This window comes from Neovison vison, chromosome 13 (assembly GCF_020171115.1).
Source record: "Neovison vison isolate M4711 chromosome 13, ASM_NN_V1, whole genome shotgun sequence".
Lineage (NCBI taxonomy): Eukaryota > Metazoa > Chordata > Mammalia > Carnivora > Mustelidae > Neogale > Neogale vison.
In genome coordinates this window covers 74,143,632-74,162,882 of record NC_058103.1, presented here as the reverse complement: position 1 = coordinate 74,162,882, position 19,251 = coordinate 74,143,632, and the positions used below count along the sequence as shown (strand labels likewise).

General features: G+C 39.6%; 1 non-coding gene and 2 gene segments (V, D, J or C); 2 read left to right on the top strand and 1 right to left on the bottom strand.

The window, feature by feature from the left end:
- Nucleotides 1–1,154: 1,154 nt before the first annotated feature.
- On the bottom strand, nt 1,155–1,259 carry LOC122894891. Its single transcript, XR_006381895.1, has one exon. It is a non-coding gene; the product is annotated as a U6 spliceosomal RNA (small nuclear RNA).
- A 382-nt stretch (nt 1,260–1,641) lies between these two features.
- Nucleotides 1,642–2,235, top strand: LOC122894532. The segment is given in 2 exon segments: nt 1,642–1,690; nt 1,880–2,235. Coding segments are annotated over 2 exon segments (405 nt in total).
- Nucleotides 2,236–7,787: 5,552 nt separating this feature from the next.
- LOC122894531 lies at nt 7,788–8,328 on the top strand. The segment is given in 2 exon segments: nt 7,788–7,869; nt 7,994–8,328. Coding segments are annotated over 2 exon segments (381 nt in total).
- Nucleotides 8,329–19,251: the final 10,923 nt, after the last annotated feature.

Below are 19,251 nucleotides of genomic sequence, written 5' to 3'. Positions count from 1 at the left end.
GCCAGCATCTGTCATTTCCTGACTTGTTAATTTTAGCCATTCTGATTGGTGTGAGGTGATATCTCATTGTCGTTTTGATTTGTATTTCCCTGATGCCAAGTGATGTGGAGCACGTCAATGTTCTTTTTTTTAAGGATTTTATTTTTTTGAGAAAGAGTGTGCATGAACACAAGCAGTGGGGGAGGGCAAATGGAGAGGGAGAAACAGACTTCCCACTTAGCAGGGAGCAGGAGGCATGGTTCAATCCCAGGACACTAAGACCATATCCTGAGCTGAACTCAGAAGCTTAACTGACCGAGCCACCCAGGCGCCTCTCTAATACTCTTTAAAATTTTTAGTAAAGACATCCCAAAGGGCAGAAAGCCATAGACACAAACAGAAATATGAGAAAAGCTATTAGCAGACAGTGACACCAACCAATTTTAGGAAATAAGATATATATGGAGAAAGGGGAACTGGCATGAAAGACTAGATAAGACGAAACCTGGACCTACTGTGGAAGCACTCAGTATGTGTTGTGCCCTCTGGAAAGGGTCAGAGAAAAGAAGCACCACATGTTTTTAGATAATTGAGGAAGATGGCATTTCCCATGTTGGTACATGTGTGTGCACAGATGTGGTTGTGTGCACGTGTGTTGAGGGTATTGCAGGAGAGAGGGTATATAAGAAGGCTGAGTGGTCACACTGGGTGCTCATAACTGAGCATACAAAGCATGGGAGGTTATTGTGTTCAAATGAGGTAAGGGAAAACATAGATTCAAAGGATTGATAACCTAATGACCAAATTCTGGTGTCTATTCTGGTCTTTCTGATCAGAGCTGAGCTATGGAAACTAAACAGTGAGGAGAAGACCTCAGTGACAGGATCTATTGCCTGAGGGCTGCAGCCTGAACTCTTCAGCAAGAGTGATTAGATGTTTCTGCTTTTGCCTCCAACATAGGCATCTGAACGGACATGAGTAGTGAGGAGGAACACTGACATAACAATGGGTACATTGAAAGAGCTACAGTGAATGTCTAAACACTGTCTTCTTATAAAGTAATTTATTTCTACCTTGGGTGAAATCATATAGTGTAAACATACAAGATTCTTACATTTTTTCATCATGATTCTTACATCTTCATTGCTTCCATAATTCATTATATGTAGTATTTAAAAATTATGGAATGCTTCATGAATTTGCATGTCATTCTTGCACACAGGCCATGCTAGTTTTCTCTGTATCATTCTAATTTTAGTATATGTGCTCCCAAAGTGAGCCTTATCTGTCATGTTTTCAGTAAGTGGCACCCACCCACTTTATTGCAGATGTGATGAATGAACATCACAGTTAGATAAACCATCAATCCTCAAATCCTCATTTCAATATAAATTTTACTCATGTCTATTTTCAGATGTAAGGTTTTCAATTAAAGTTGCTTAAAACAAAAGAATTTTGGGTAGTGAGACTCTCACTGGGACTTAGAGAAGTGTAACATGACCCACACACTTGCTATACCAGGAAGCCCCTATTTCCTGTTCTGGGGCCACAACAGCACATAACCAGCAATCCTTCCCTCACCCTGTCAGGATCCCCTCACAGTGCTGAGCCCTGAAGCTGAAGAAGAAGAAGACATTTGCCCTCTTGTGGGACAACCCAAACATGTTGCTCTCCAACCTTCTCAAGGTGGTCATGACTTCCATGTGGCTGGGTAAGGATGGTCCCTGTGGGAACGTGTCTCCTCTCTGACTTAAAAAAATCAGGAGAGATAGGCAGGATCTTGCGGGAACCTTGGGAAGGAGGGATGACAGTGTGTAAAATAGAAGTTCTTTGTGCCACATGACGTATTCCAGAAGTCTCTGATTCTGTGTTTGTTTGTCGTTATTGTTTTTTTCTTCAGGATCCAGTATTGCCCAGAAGATAACTCAAGCCCAACCAGCAATGTTAGTGCAGGAGAAGGGGAGTGTCACTCTGGAATGCACATATAACACCAATGAGCCAAGTTATAGTCTTTTATGGTACAAGCAGCCCAGCAGTGGGGCAATGGTTTTCCTTATTCGTCAGGATTCCTACAACCAGCAAAATGCCACCGAAGGTCGCTACTCACTGAATTTTCAGAAGACAGGAAATTTCATCCAACTTGTCATCTCAGCTTCACAGCTGGAGGACTCTGCAGTGTATTTCTGTGCACTGAGGGAGGCCACAGTGAGGGGAGTGATGGAGGGAGGTATACACAAACCCCAGCGCTCTTGTTGATGTTTCACCTGTGTTGGGACCAAGGCAGGGGGAAATTGTCATCCCAGACAGGAAGTGGCACAGGTACAGGCATAGAGGGAGAAATTCACTCTAAGAAAATACCACTCTGGATAAGAGTTATCTGCATCAAACACTTCCTAATCCCTGAAAATTTGTGTTGAAATTGTTTTTTGAAGACTAGTCATGAAAAATAATTTCATTTAGCTAGATTTAGCTAGAAGAATTGGCTAAGGAAATTTAGAAACATTTGACTCAAAAATCAGTAATAATGTGTGCAAATTGTTGGATTTTTCAGTACATATTTACTTGTTCAGTACATATTTATTGAGTATATATTATGTTACAGGCATCTCTTGAATAAGAAAGGTCATGAATGTTTCTGTGATTTTCCTTTTTTGTTTTATATCCTGATATTTTATGCCATTTAATGATTTAGTTTAAAATTAGGTTTGTTTGCCATGAGTTATTGTATTCACATTTAGTTTCTAATGAGCCTGCTCTGTAAGGTAGTTTGTACTGGTGTTCATTCCATCTTACTAACACCTCTAGCATAGATGTGCTCAGTTTGCATCATGGAGGTTTAGTGCATCTCCCCAGATTGATCCACAAATGATCATAATTAGGGACTCTTAGGGGGACACAGTGAAGGAGCAGAGTGTGAATTTTCCCCTTTATTTGTTCCTGCCCTTCACTTCAACATTTCTTCAAAAGTACTTCTTGTCAACATGTGGCTCAGTTTGCACACCTCTGAGCCCTCCTTGTTTGAACAGTGCTCTACTCTCCAAAATCCTCATTCTCTCCATTTTCCTCCTTCCATCTCTAACCCTATTTGCCCAGTGCCTTAAAATTCAGATGGTAATGGATGGTTGATCATTACTCGTACATTCTAACACCCTCTTATATTTGCTAGAAAGGCAGATGAGTAAACTAGAAATCTTAACTAGAATCTCTTCAAATGTTTTTAATTGCAAACTTTTACCATTTTAACATATATTTTTACCATTTAAAAATTTTTGAGTGTACATTTCAGTGGTATTAAATACATTTACATTGTTGTTCAACTAGCAATACCATCCATTTCCAGAATTCTTTCCTCTTGAAAAATTAAATATTTGCACTCATTAAACAATCACTCTCCATTACTTCATTCCTCCAGTCCTTGAGAACTGTCATTCTGCTTTTTCTTTCCATGAGTTTGACTACTTTAAGTACCTCATAGAAGTGGAATTATGCAGTCAAATGCCCTATCACTGAGCTGTACCTCCTCTAGAAGTGGAATGATGCAATGCTGGTCATTTTGTGACATTTTATTTGATATAATGTCTCAACATTCACCTCTGTTGCAGTGTGTGTGAGGATTTCTTTCCATTTTAAGGTTGAATAATATTCCAGTGTATGTACATAGCACATTTTGTTTATGTACATCTATTTGTGGATGGACTTTAAGGTTGTGTCCACCTTTGGGTAGAAATAGGAGTCCATAAACATTTCGATATTGTGGGTATATAACTAAATTCTTGCCATTTTTGAGTAGAATCTTAAAGTTGAATGTGGAGGTGTTCTTAGAAAATAATTGTAAGCCCTAAGGAGTGACTGTGGAAGCAGCTGAAACGTCAACGGCATTCCAGCTCTTGAAATATTGAAGGCAATAGTCCAGTAGGAGTAGGATAAGATCCCCAGGGGCAGAGCATAAGTTAGGAGGTATGAAAGAATTCCACCCTCAGCCCCCCCTTTCTGCACCTGGCGATTGCTAGCCCAAACATTCGGCTCCTCCCTTACCCCATGACTGACTGGCTGTTTTCCTACATGTAGGGGGGAGTACAAGCCTGCTTCAAGTATCTGCCCTCCCATTTTAATCCTTTCCCGTGTTTTGAGGAGTCTTTTTTTTTTTTTATTAAAAAACAAATAAAAGCTATGTGCAGGATTCAGCTGCTGCTGCTCTCCCTTGCAAAGGCAGTGCTGCATGACTTCTCAGACTGGTGTCTGAGAACTTTATTTCAGTGCATGATTACAGTTGAATTTCTGAATTATAAAGCCACTCTATTTCACAATTTTTCCCAAACATTCATACTTCTTAATCGGAACAACAGTGTTCTAGATTGCCTTATCACAAGCAAGTTTCAAGGAACAGAGAAAGAGAGTGATCACTAGTCATGAATGGAGTTCTAGTGTATCAGTGACTCACAAAACCCTAGAAGAGTTTTTCACTCTTGCTTCAGGGCATTGCTTAAATCAGGTGTCTAATATTTGGTCTGGATGGAATGGTGAAGCCACTAGCCACTGGTTAGTTCCTGAATATAAGTTTGGGTACCCATTGTTCTATGTTTTCTTTCCTCTTTTGGTGAAAGAGTTAAACTTGTCATTATTTAATTCTCCTTTATTAGTTTCATTTGCACAAATAAAGATCCTGCTAAGGTGTGACTTAAAATATTTCAAAGGCTGGGAAGAAGTCATTTTACTACCATATAGTCTCTCTCTCAATTTTTCTCTGATGACAATCCAAGTAGCAAAAACAGGGAACAGGTTTTTGCTATCATTGAGCTCTGTGTTCTAAAATATTAGTTCCGCCATGAAACTTCCTGATCATTTTGAGCTTTGTTTCATTATTTATAAAATGGAAAAGCAATATCTTTTTAAATATTTTGTTGTGACAAATTTGACAGTTATGTATCCAAAGACTTTGACAAATAACTGATGAGCAATTTAGGAGGGATCTTGACAAAGTCCTGATCTGAACCTGAGAGAAAGTCCCAGTGAATTAGATAGAATGGAAGGGAATCCTCACCTTTAAAAAGGGCTCCATAAAAAGTTTGCATCGAATGTCATACTTGATGGTAAAAGCTTAAATGTTTCTCCTTAGTTTGGGATGTAAGGAAAGAATTTTCGTTTTCACTTATGTCTAATATTGAAGTAGAGGTTCCAGCCAATGCAATAAGACACGTGGAAGAAAAAAGGGCCATACAGTTTGGAAAGGAAGAAGTGAAATTTTCTTTATTAATAGGCAGCATAATTGTCTGAGCAGAAAATGCAAGGGACTCTACAAAATAGCTACTAGAACAAATTGGTTTCCAAAGTCAATTGTATACGTACCATATGACCCGGCCATTGTACTCCCATATATGGAGCAAGAAAAATGAAAGCATATGTCTATAAAAAAGTCTTATACACATATATTCACAGCAACTCTATTTGTAAGAGCCCCTCTGGGACTAATGGGATATGGTCAGCAACAGGTGAATAGACAAATTGTTTTTTACTCACATGATGGGATACACCACAGCAACAGAAAGAAACAAACTCTTAATAATTATGATCAATGAAAAAAAAATCTCAAAATAATTATGTTGAGAAGAAGCCAGACAGAAGAGTACAATACAGAGTTTCTACAAAATTAAAAATATGCAGACAAATTCATGCAGAAATATTCCCTAGAAATGGGGGTGGTGAGTGTTGAGAGAAAGATTACAAAAAGACATGAGGGAACAGTTGGGGTGATGCATATGTTCATTATCTCAACTGTGTTGAGGGCCTCATATGTCAAATCTTATAGAATTGCTCACTTCAAATTGGCACAGTTTATTTTTTTTTACAAAAATTACCCATTATTAAAGCCATTAAACATCCAAATTTACTATGCATATCTTCCCTCAATGCTGTACAATTCTTTTGTGTGAACCAAAAGGCAAAATATTTCTCTTGTACATTTTCAGTGGCCTAGAAATATGTTTTTTTTTTACTAGGAGTTATAGGTAATGACTTTCTGCACCCATGTGCTAGACTGCTTATTTTCAATCCAGCATCATTCCAACTTATTTGGTATTCTGCCTACATGTCTGAATACAAGTTTGAAGCTACTTGTCCCAAATTCCTTTTTAACATAGATTTTAGGCAGTTTCTGATAATGTGATTGGAAGGTGGAAGGGAAGAGAAGGGACACGTGAACCCAAGAAATATCCAGACCTGAATTTCTTATTTTGCTCTGCATCTGGAAAACTTCCCATGTTAGCTCTGGACTCAAGAAATTCTTTGATCTGATTGTGTGGAGAGTAGCGTCTAGGAAACAGCTTGAGCTAAGCTTCCATCTCTGTGTCTAGAGATAAATGTTTATAGGGTTTTACAGAAGATGTGTTCCTTTCCAGAACTTTATGCTGATAATCCAGATTTCTTACCTCATGAGGAAAAATTTTTTGATTAGCATTTGGCAACAGAATGTGGTAGATGGGTGGTAATAGAATGCATCCTTGAGGCTAAAACCTGTTAAGGGTATTAGTGAGCATTAGTGAGGCCCCTGGTTGGCTCAGTCAGTTAAGCATCTGCCTTTGGCTCAGGTCATGATCTGAGTCCTGGGATGGAGCCCCATGTTGGGAATCCCTGCTCAGCAGAGACTCTGCTTATCCCTCTGTCCCACCCCACCCGCCAGCTTGGGCTCTCTCTCGCAAATAAATAAATCAAATATTTTTTCTTTAAAAAAAGGTGTATAACATTAGTATTTATTACCTGATTCACATACACTATTCATCTCATGCTAGAGTCAACGAAACTGTGAGAGCATAAGATAAGAATCTCAGATCAGTCAATTAAGCATCCAGCCCTTGATTTGGCTCAAGTTGTTATCTCAGTTTTGTGGGGTTGATCCTCATGTTGGACTCTGTGCTCAGCCTGGGGAGTGTTTTCCCTCTCCCTCTGCCCTTCTGCCCATCCCTTGCTCTCATACTCTCAATCATAAATAAAATAAATCTTTTAAAAAAAGAGGAACCTCACATCATTCTATAGGGATTTGACAACTTCATTTGTGATCTCTCTTCTGAATATAATTGATATTTTCCATTTTTTGTCATTCTGAAAATAAATATTTGACTATTAAAATGGTTACCTATAAAATAGTATGACTTTTATTCTGAAAAACATATATTAAAAAGATCGCATTCCTTAAATTGCTAATTTTTGTGACCAAGTAATACAGTGTTTCAGGTAAAGGGCATTTGTTCATTTTTTTAAATTTAACATATATTTAGGGAGTGCTTAAAAAGTGATAGTCACTGCTCTAAATATTGGAGCACAGTGCCAAAACAAAACAGACAGAAACGAATACAGGACCACTCAGCAAAGACTTGACTTCTAATTACTTTTTCCATACTCAACTCAAATCCCATTTCTGGCAGTCAGTGGGTTTTGGGCTGGTCCACATGGACCCATGAATATATGAAGTACTGTAGTAAGACGCTTTAAGAAGTTTGTTACCCTCCCAGCTACAGAAATTCCCTGGGATGCTGTGTTAAAGAATTTCCATATCAGGCAGTGTCCTAAGAACAAAAAAGACCTGAGAGGTCAGGATTGCAATTGTTCAGACTTTTGAGGGACACTTGAAGACTGACATGTGCCTCATGAAGTCAGGGATGGAACTGATGGCTGACTTGGGGAGGATTCTGGCCAACATGCACGCATTTCAGTCCCTGTCCACCAGGGGGTGCAGCTTCCTGCCACAATCACATTTCCTGTGTGAAATGTGGGCTTCCACTGATCATTTCTGTCACTCCAACCTTCTCCATGGTAAGAATGAAGAACATTATTTAGGTGACACTCCAGAGATGAAGTGTTCTCCAGGCTTCATGACTGTGGTACTCTTTATGCTTGGTAAGTAAAATGTCTCCTTAAAATTTGGGATTCTTTCTTCCATTGTGTCAGCAAATTGTTTAACTGTAATTTCTCCAAGAGCTTTATGCACAAGGTGACACAGTTCTCTTTTCTTTTTCCTCAGGACAAACACATGGAGACTCTGTGACTCAGACAGAGGGCCAAGTGACCCTCTCAGAAGAGGCTTCCCTGACTATAAACTGTACTTTTTCAACATCATGGTCCCCCACTCTTTTCTGGTATGTCCAGTATCCAGGAGAAGGTCTAGAGCTCCTCCTGAAAGCTGTGAGGGACAAGGAGAAGGGAAGCAACAAAGGATTTGAAGCCACCTACAACAAAGATTCCAAATCCTTCCACTTGGAGAAAGGCTCAGTACAAGCCTCAGATTCAGCTGTGTACTACTGTGCCATGTACGACACAGTGATGGGGACTGCAGGGGGAGCTGAGCACAAACTCTGAGCAGAACAGGGGTCTGGATGCTGAGTGTCTCTGCCTGATTCATTCTGGTTTCAGCAGAGTCTGTGGTTGTTTGTCCCTCAGTGTGTGGTTGACACAAAATCATACAAACGACTAGAGCATAGGAACCAGAAGTAACATTCCCCAATCCCAGGTGTTCCTTAGTGACATTGAGAACAGTTTGAATCCAAGAGTTCCTCAGCCAGAGCATAAGTAATTTCAAGGTAGAATCACATAACAATGACGTGGTCTCTTGCTCATCCTTGCAGTGAACATCCAGCCCCACAAGTTGTTCAGGGCACCCTGGTGGATGTTGCTGTGTCTATGACACTTTTAGAGACACACAATGTGCCTGAGAAGGTATAGCCTCTGCCCAGTGTTTTCCTGACAGAGTATGGCAGGAGAAGTGATGGGAGAGCTTCAGCCCCATACTAGGTTTTAGTAGAGAAAGAAGGGAAGGGAACAAAGGAGGAAAAACACGTGTACCTGAGCAAGGAAAAGAGAGACCAGGAACCTCTGCCCTGCTTTCTTTTCTAGTAAATCAGGTGGGAGACACAGGCTGATATTCAACATAAAGGGGTAGGTTAGAAACAGAATTGAGGAGTTGGCTCATATCTAAGTCACCCACTGTGTCCTTCCTTTTATTCTCGGCAAGTACATGGATCGTTAACCTTCTAACAAGTAGGCCTTGAGTGAAGTGGTTTTTCAGTGCCAAGGAAAGTTGCACCATGCATACTTGTCTCTATGCCCCTGAAGCCCTGTTAAAAAAGTGGTAAGGAAATTATAAAGAGAACAGACAAAAAAATGACAGTGGACAGTGATGTTAGAAAAACTTTAGAGGGTGAGGTGTATGTATATGGAGCAATGCAACTTAGGAGAAAAGCATCTCAATGTATGGTGTATCCTCTGGAATGGGTTAGGAATAGGAGGCATCAATTACATTTTAATAATTATGGCAAGTACTGTGTGTGTGTGTGTGTGTGTGTGTGTTTTGGGGACATTTGGAAGATCTTAGGAGGACTGAAGAGAAAATATGTAAGTAATAGACAACCCAGGCTATTTATGGAGCCCATATAATAAGCAGTGATCACTTTTCAAACCCTGCAAAAGATGGAAGGTAGTCATGAAGAACTGAGGAACTGCACATAAAAAGTCCAAAGGCCAAGGAGCACCTGGGTGGTTCAGTCAGATGAGCCTCTGCCTTTGGTGCAGGTTATGATCTCAGGGTCCTGGGATGGAAGCAGGTATGGGGCTCCCTGCTCATCGGGGAGCCGGCTTCTCCCTTTCCCTCTGCCCTTCCCCCTGCTCATGCTCCTGCACTTGGGTATGCATGTTCTGTCTCTCTCAAATAAATAAATAAAATCTTTAAAAAATGAGAAAGGCAAAATAATTAAAACAGAAAAGTATAATGATTAATTATTCACTTCAGAGAAAATAAAATACTACTCAGGAAAGGCACATACTCATAATAGTCCGTATGTTTCAACCAAATTGTCTTCTAGATAAGTTTTAGTAATATGTACTGCTAATAATGGTGATTGGGCAGAAAACATATTTCCCCACGCCTTGTGTATTACTGAGATTTTCAACTTTTGTTTGTCAGTTAGGCTTCCCTTATTATTAATAGTTTCTTTAATTATGTATGTGATGGAGTTTCATCTCGTGTATTTAAAAGCTGTTTACATTTTTTCTGTACAAATTGTCCACATATATATCTGCCTATTTCCAGTTATGTTACTGTCTTTTAAATAAACATATTTTAAGGAACATTGTCTGTGTTAAGAAAATTGTAATATGACTGTCATATATATGTGCCTTTTTAAAAATGTTTATTATTATCTTTTTGACTTTCCGGGGTTTTCTTGCTACCCAGAATTTTTAAAAATAGTATATAGTACTTGGTAGACTAAAAAAAAGAATATTAAGCTACCTGATTATTTTTTACATCCATTACTTATCTTTTTTCATATGTAAATTCATCTCTCAGAGAATTAGCATATGATTCCCCAGTAAAGACAGAATGTCAATTTTCTTTAGCACATCAACTGTATAAAATAATAATAAAATTGTTCTTAAAATCCCCTGAAAATGGTATATAGTAAATTTAATGAATTTTTAATGGATTCTGAGTCATTGCATGCTGCTTAATAATCCTTAGCACTCTAAAATGGTAACTTTTTTTCCCTTTTTTTAAAAATTAACTTATAATGTATTATTTGCCCCAGAGGTACAGGTCTGTGAATCATCAGGCTTACACATTTTACAGCACTCACCATAGCACACACCCTCCCCAATGTCCATAACCCAACCACCCTCTCTCTCCCCCATGCCACCCTCAGCAACCGACAGTTTGTTTCCTGAGATCAAGAGTCTCTTATGGTTTATCTCCCTCCCTATCCCATCTTGTTTCATAAAGTGGTAACATTTTATCTCATTTTTTCTTTAGTTTCTCCCAAATAACTTTTATTTTTAAATCTCTCACTTGGATGTGTGAGTATAAGATGCAAGCTTGAGGTTCAAGGCTTTCTCTTTCCCTTAATTTTGTTTAGTTTGAAGCAACTAACCAGGCTCAACATCCACTCTTGAATGACTAATTATTCTTCATTGATGTTAAATGTTCTCTTTGGGGTTTTTTCCACTTATAAATTTTTCCTTATTAAGGTTTTCAACGTAGCCACGGTGTTTTCATCCAAAATTATACTTGAATATTTTGGTGCTTCCAGTAGCTTACTGAATATGTAAAGAATATATATGTCCATTCAGCCTGGAGCCCATTCTAGAACTTAATACAGAGAAGATTTTGTGAATGGAAGAAATGCCATTAGAGAAGGAGGGAGAGGTAAACTCAGCCCATGACTTGACAAGATGTGTAGTGAGAGACTTTCAGGCCATGTGAACCATCCATCGGTTCTTCTGACTCTGCCAGTCATTTTGGATTGAAAGGACCCAAAGTAGCTGATGCCATGCTCACAAGCGATTCACCCAAGAATGGGAAGTAGACAGCCAAGTTTGAAGAATAAGTACAACTTTGTAGCTTTTGTGTCCTTCTTTAAGCAGAGGAATTAAATAACCAAGACTTGGTTTTGGAGTTCAGAAGAGTCCCAGCTACTTGAAATGCTTTGAAAGCTGATGCTGCCTCAGTGTTTTGGATCCTGTCACTGTTTTTCAGGAAATTCCCTAACTTTTCTTCTATTACTGTATATGCTTCTTGATGAAGTTTATGAAAATCCATTAGAGTAACAATCATTGCCTCTCTTGAGGGTGCTGTTCAAAGTACATTTCATTTCAAACAGAGTGCCTTTATTTTAAGCAGAATGAGTATGGAATATTCTATTGTCTGAGACTCTCACTTTCTCCTTCTATCCTCTCCTCTCTTTCCTCAGCTTTCTCCCTCCCGAGTTTGCTGGACCGATTCTGTGTTTTAGTTCTTCCTTGAAGTGAGTTTCTCTGAGGGATCAACCATTTCTTGGGGCTACAATATCTTCACCATTGATACTTTTTATTAAAAATCATTTTACTGTGAAATCCAACAAATTTCACAAAAGTAGACAACACAAACACATCATCTGTATTACTTAGGGGTATACAGATTTAAGACTGATTTTTTTGAATACGAAATTTCTTCATTAATTTTTAAAAATACTTTCTGTATTAGGGTTCTCCAGAGAGAACCAATAATATCAACAGGGTGTGTGTAAAGAGAGACAGACACAGAGAGACAGAGATTTTAGGAGTTGGTTCATGTGATTGTGGAGACTGGCAAGTCCAATTCTATAGGGCAGGTGGGCAGGCTAGAGACCCAGGGAAGAGTTGATGTTGCAGCTTGTGCCCAAAGGCAGTCTGGAGGCAGAATTCCTTCTACCTCCAGGACCTCTCATTTTTTTCATAAGATCTTCAACTAGTAGGATGAGACCCACTCATGTTATAGAGAGTAATCTGCTTTACTCAGTCTATTGACTTAAATATTAATCTCATGTAGAAAATCTCATCTAGAAAAAATCATCTTCACGGGTGCCTTGGTGTCTCAGTTGGTAAAACATACTGTTTCAGTTGGTTAAACATATGACTCTTGCTTTCAGCTCCGGTCATGATCTCGGGGTCGTGGGATGGAGCGCCATGTGGTGTGGAGCCTTCTTGGGATTCTCTTTCTCCCTCTCCTTCTGCCTACAGCTCTTGAAACAGAACAAAACAAAACAAAAATGAAAAAACATTCATAGTGACTTCTAAACTGATGTTGGAAAATATCTGCATGACCTAGTCAAGTAGACACATGAAATTAACCATCACACCTTCTTTACCTCCAATAATTCTATTTCTAAAGCCTAGTTTGTTTTCTATGCATTCAGTATGCCAGGTTTTTTTTTAATAAGGGTTTGCATGGTCTATTTCTTTCCATCTTTTGCATTCAGCCACTGTGTGTACTATATCTCAAACTTGCAATGAAGTCTCATATATATACATCCTCAACTATTCATTGAAAAAAAATAGAAACAATAAGAAGAGAATTTTCACAAGCTTCTAAACTTACCATTTACCAGTATCTATGCTCAAATATTCTGCCTTTCCTCTTACTATATTGTAATTCCATGAGAGCAAAGTCTTTGCTTATTCTCAACACGTACAAGCATACCTGACAAAGAGTAGGTCTACAAAAAAAAATTGTTGAATTACAAATGATTAATAAAAAATACCACCATCAGTACTAGAGAAAAAAATTATCATTAATTCATTCAAGGAAACCTTGTTATGTTCCCATTTTTACAAACTGACGGTATAGTAGAGAATAGAACAGATATCCTAAGGAGTTTATATTTTAGTTAAGGGAATAAACTATTCCCTGCTGTAGGCACTTTATATGCATTTTATCTTTTGTTTAAAAATTTTTTCCAGCTTTCCTGATGTAAAGTTGCCTATATATAGGCATATATATATAGTCTAAATTGTCTAAATATAGACAATAAAATTTTCTAAATTGTCTAAATATAGACAATAAAAATTGTCTATATTATTTTATAGACAATATAAAAATTGTCTATATTTAGGGTGTCCCACATAATGTTTTGATATATGTATACATTATGAAAGGATTACCACAACAAAGCTAATTAACATATCCACTATCTCACATAGTTACGTGTGTGTGTGTGTGTGTGTGTGAGATAAGAACACTTACGGTCTATTTTCTTAGCAAATTCCAAGTATGCAGTACTATTAACTATACCCTAACTAATATCCTAATATCTTAGATATTAGGTCTTCAAAACTTACTCACCTGGCATGACTGAAACTTTATTTCATCTTTTGACATACATCTCCCCATTTTCCCCACACCCAAACCACCTTAACACCACCATTCTACTCTCTATTTCTGTGAGTTTGACTTTTTAAGATTCCTCATACAACTTGATTCATGCAATATTTGTCTTTCTGTATTTGGCTTATTTCATTTACTGTGTGTTCTTCAGGTACATCCCTTGTTGTCACAACTGGCAGGATTTCATCTGTTGGTGGACATGTAGGTTGTTCTCCATTCCTTGGCTATTGTGAATAATGCTGCAGTGAACATGGGAGCACAGATATCTTTTTGAGTTACTGATTTCATTTCTTTTGGATTTATACCCAGAAATGGGATAGCTGTATTGTATGGTTGTTCTACTTTTAACTTTTTGTGGGACTTCTATACTGTTTTCCATAGTGACTGTACCACCAACAGTGCTCAAGGGCTCCCTGTTTTCTTTCTTTCTTTTTAAAAAAGATTTTATTTATATATTTGACAGAGAGAGAGAGAGAGAGAGAGAACGCACAAGCAGGGAGAGCTGCAGGCAGAGGGCAAGGGAGAAGCAGATGCCCCACTGAGTCCCACTTGGGACTCAATCCCAAGACCCTGGGATCACGACCTGAGCTGAAGGCAGGCACTTGACTGAGTCACCCAGATACCTGGCTCCCTGTTTTCTACATCCTCACCAACATTTGTTATCTCTCGCCTTTTTGGCAATAGCCATTCTAACAGGTATGAAGTGGTATCTCATGGTGGGTATGATTTGCATTTCCCTGATGATTAGTGATGTTGAGCCCCTTTCTATAAACCTGCTGGCCATTTGTATGTCTTCTTTGGAGAAATTTCTATGTAGGTTCTTTGTCCATTTTTAAATTATTTGTTTTCTTGTTTTTGAGTTGCTTGCGTTCTTTATATATTTTGGATGTTAGTCTTTTATCAGATGTGTGGTTCACAAATATTTTCTATAATCCCATATGTTCTCTTTTCACTCAGTTTGGCTATTTCCTTTGTCATGCAGAAGTGTTTAATTCAATGCAATGTAAGGGTCTATTTAGCCAGAATGATTTTATTTCGGTTAAACAGTGATTTTGTTGTTTATGCAGTAAAACTTAAACTGACCCTGCCCCCCGCCCTGCGCAGGGGAACTTACTTAAAAGCAAGTCCAGGAAACCAGTAACATGTGGCCCACTAGTCCCTGATAACAGAGCCCAAATACAAGGGTGGGTCAGGTCAAGTGGAGATTTAACAGAGCCCGAATGCAGGGATGAGTCGGGCCAGGTAGAAACATCCAATCAGTGGGGAGGGCATACTGTCTCCCTAACTACCAAGGAGTGTGGGCCCCGACTTTTGGGCGCCTTTTGGGCACCAATTCTGACCAAGGTGATAGGCTTGTTCAAATAGCTACTATGGGGTGAATTGTAATTCAACTGGCCACCTGTGTGTGACCTAGCACGACTGTGCAGCTTTCTCTGTGTGTTGCAATCTCATTGGCCACCTGTGTGTGGCCAGGCTCAGCCACATGGCTTTTGCTCTATAAAAGTTAGTCTGTGAGGCTAGGAGTTGCTCACTTTCTCCATAAGAGGTGGCCCCAAGTGGTCGGTTTGATATTTGATGCTTGGTGTGAAATAAAGCTTTGCTTGGCCTTCGCTTTGTATCAGTCTCGCTCCTTTGACCACGGACCTAACAGCAATCCCACTCATTTATTCTTGTTTTTGTTTTCTGTGCCTTTGGGGGTCATATCTTAAAAAAAAAAAAATAGCTAGCTGAGAGGCTCAAGCTCTGACTGTCTTTCAGTGCTCTGTATGAGGTGAGTTAGAAACTGCTCATGGAGGGTGGTTGGAATTACCAAGCATCAGGCCTCCTGCCTTTCCATCCCTTCTTTGTAGGGGTAAAATCTTAGTTCTGCACCAATTCCCAATCTTGCAAACCATACCAGTGGTAGAATGATGCCTTTCCTTTACTTTTGTTCCCAGCTGTCTTAACAGATTGGGCTCTGCCTGTGGTTCTGCACTGGTATGAGGCAAAATAGAACCCAGCCCCACAGAGGGGGGCCCCGGAGGCTGGGAAGCCAGGTGTATGCTTGATTCTTACTCCCCACTCTCCAAACACCTACTTCTCCGTGGAAGAAATCACAGGCCCAGGCAATCTTCTTGGTACTGAGCTAACTTGATGGGGTGGAAGGACAGACCTGGGTTCAGTGAAACTGGTCTTCTTACCTGGATCAATGTAGCTATTCTCAGTTTGTGTTCCTCTGGGGTGCTTTTAATTCTTAGCTGGATTCTGAATTTGTCTCCAAGGTACTAATATCATTGTTAAATCAGTGTAGTGGTTCTGTGTAGGAAGAGATGGTCTGCATCGTGTCTTCTAAATCTTTCCAAAATTGTCAAAGAACTGTTACTACACTTATTCTTAGATGAGAAAGCTGAGGCTTAACTCTTCGATCCAATATCCGCTATAGCCAGAATTCAGACTGAAGTGTTCAAACATATATTTTAAGTACTAGTCTACTGTGCTTATACAGACACATCAGGGCTTATATCCTACACTATATTGCAAATGGCAAGGAGAAAACCTGGCAAGAAGGTTAATCAGAGCGGGTCACCTGGGTGGCTCAGTGGGTTAAAACCTCTGCCTTCGGCTCAGGTCATGATCTCAGGGTCCTGGGATCGAGCCCCAAATTGCGGGGGTGGGTGTCTCTGCTCAGCAGGGACCTTGCTTCCCCCACCCTCTCTCTGCCTGCTTCTCTGCCTACTTGTGATATCTGTCTGTCAAGTAAATAAATAAATAATCTTAAAAAAAAAAGAAGAAGAAGAAGATTAATCAGTGCTTTTGAGGAACTGTAGCTACAGCAGCAAGATGGCAGTGTTTTCAACGGCCTTGCCTATAGAAAGATCGTGTGTAGGAGGGGCGTGTTGTCTCTGATTGGCTGATCACAACCCCTGCGAATCCCTTTGTTTAGTGTTTTAAAAATGTTGAATAGACGAGTCAGCTTTTGGGGGCAGCCCTGTGCAGAAGAAGGATGGAGAAGCATCTGAGAACCCTGTTGGTGGTTTTGTGGCTCCATTTTTGTTGTAAGTTAATGCCGAGTTTTAGCCAGGTTGACGCAGGATGTTTAGGGAACATTCTCTTGGGATTTTCAGCAAAAGTGCATTGCATTGGGATCGGAGAAGGGAAGAAAATGGGGTCATTTTATAGTTTACCTGGGATTCAGTGGAGAGAAGGAAGAGTGGCAGATTAGGAAGCATTCAAATGGATATTCTATTTCTTAAATCTCACTTTGCTTTCTGGATAGGGGTGAGTGGCAAAGACCAAGTGGAACAGAACCCTCAATCCCTGGTCATCTTGGAGGGGAAGAACTGCACGATTCAATGCATCTATTCAGTGACCCCCTTTAGCAGCTTAAGGTGGTACAAGCAGGGCACTGGGAGAGGTCCTGCTTCTCTGATAGTCATGGCTAATGATGACGGCAGAAAGTCCAATGGAAGGTACACAGCGACTCTGGATACAACCTCCAAGCACAGCTCCCTGCACATCAGAGCCATCCAGCTCAGCGATTCAGCCCTCTACATCTGTGCAGTGAGCGCACTGTGTTCCCTGGGCATTTGCAGCCAGTACCCAAATCTGCACCTGCAGCTTGTTAAGGAAGTTTAGGAGGTGAAGTAGAGCATTGTTTTTTTTATGTCATTTATACTTTCACAAGTGAGCTGATACTTCTTTCTTGCATATAATTTTAAACTTAAACTGGGATGTCTACAAAGCATAAAGTTCTCTTCATTCAACACATAAATTTAACTGCCACATCTGGCTATTCCCAAAGGTAAGACTGTCATATTGCATTACTGCTGTTGAAGTAAATAATAATTTTGCTTTAAAGGGACAGATCAGCTCTGTCTGGTGTCTGGCGACTAGTAGAATGTCAACCAAGTGGAAAAGCAACAAGTTGATAGGCTGAGGACAATATCTGATAAGCTTCCTTCCCCCTGACAGATTTTAGCTCTCACTTAATGGCTATTCAAGTTCTGAGGAAGTATTCTGTGGGGAGAGATGTGCTTTACCAATCTATCCATGCTCCATATCAAGCCACCTTTCCAGATGCACCCCCAACTCATTTATTGCCTTTTACAGCTGCTCCTTCCGAGAACGTCTCTGCTCATACTATTATGCCAACATAATACTGGCAGGCACAGTCACTCTGAGACAGCAGGGCAGCCGTCCCAGGCTCTTCAACTAATAGTATTCTAGAAAATAAACATAAGGGACAGAATGTCTTCATGCTATGGGTAGTCTTAGATTGCACAAATTAGCTATGATGTTCTTTTTTGAGACACTTTGAGAAATTTAAATATGGTTTGAGAGTTAGATGAGATAAATATTTGTTTTATTTGAAACGTAGATATTAACTGAGAGAAAGAAAGAGAAGAATATATAATAAGATATTTAAAAAGGTAATCTCTGAGTGCTAAGAATAATTTTATTTTTATATCTTTTCTTGTTTATATATCTAATTTTCTATACTTCACAGGTTCTGCTATATCAAAATAAAGGTCATAAAAAACAAAAACTTGGGACTTCCAGTTTCTTGTTCTGTGTGTAAGGAGCTTTATTTTTTATTTTTAAGATTGCTTGATTGGTTGATTAGTTTATGAGAGAGAGACAAGCAGGAAGGGCAGAGGGAGAGGGAGAAGGAATCTCAAGCAGACTCCACAGTGAATGCAGAGCCCAATGTAGGGCTGGACCTCAGAACCCTGATTTCAACACCTGTCTGAAACCAAGAGTCAGATATTGAACTGACTGCACCACCCAGACAACCCTGCATGTAAGGAACTTTAAAGTTACCACTTGTCCTAGCAACTAAAGAGTTGAACAGGCTGAAAAATTGACAACTGTTCTTGGGTATGTAGAGGAGGAGAACACAGGACAAACTGCTGTCCCTTTTGGAGAGACAGACAGTGGAAACATAGTTGCAGCTTATTGGAGCAAAGAGTCATGAGCACAAACTGCATGGGGAACCAGTGCTGGACAAGAAACCCCAAACTGTAACAAGTCTCAGACAAGTCTGAGAGTTAAAAACTCCAGGGCACACAGTCATAGGGGAACCCCACAATATTGTGAGATTACATCTAGAAGCTCAATCAGGTACCCACAGTATATACTGGAGAAAAATCCCCTAATGCTCTGCAGAGAGGGGTGGGGGAAGAACTACTTGGAAATGCACTAGAGCAATCTATTCTTCCTTCGCAAGGCTTGCCCTCAGAGGAATAGTTAACAGGCACTTAACCTGCCAGGGTCCTATCAGAGCCTAACTAACCTAGGGGAAAGGAAATACCCAACTCTGGCCAGTTTAGCCATCTTGTCCCTCCTAATGAGGGAGAAAGAAATAGAAAAAGAAAACTAGAGAAGTTCAAAATCCAGAAGCACAGGCTTAGTCTTCCACTTCCCTTTAGCAGGACCATGGATGCTTTCCCTCTTCCCATCTCTCACCACCACATTCCCAAAGGTTTATTTCAACAAATCCTTTTGCCCAGTACATCCTGTCTCGCTATTAAGGAAAATGACAAGGCAAACCAAAAAACCAAAAGCACACTTTGGAGAAACATAATAACAAGACGTGACAGAGATGTTGGAATTATAAGACCAGGAGTTTAAGA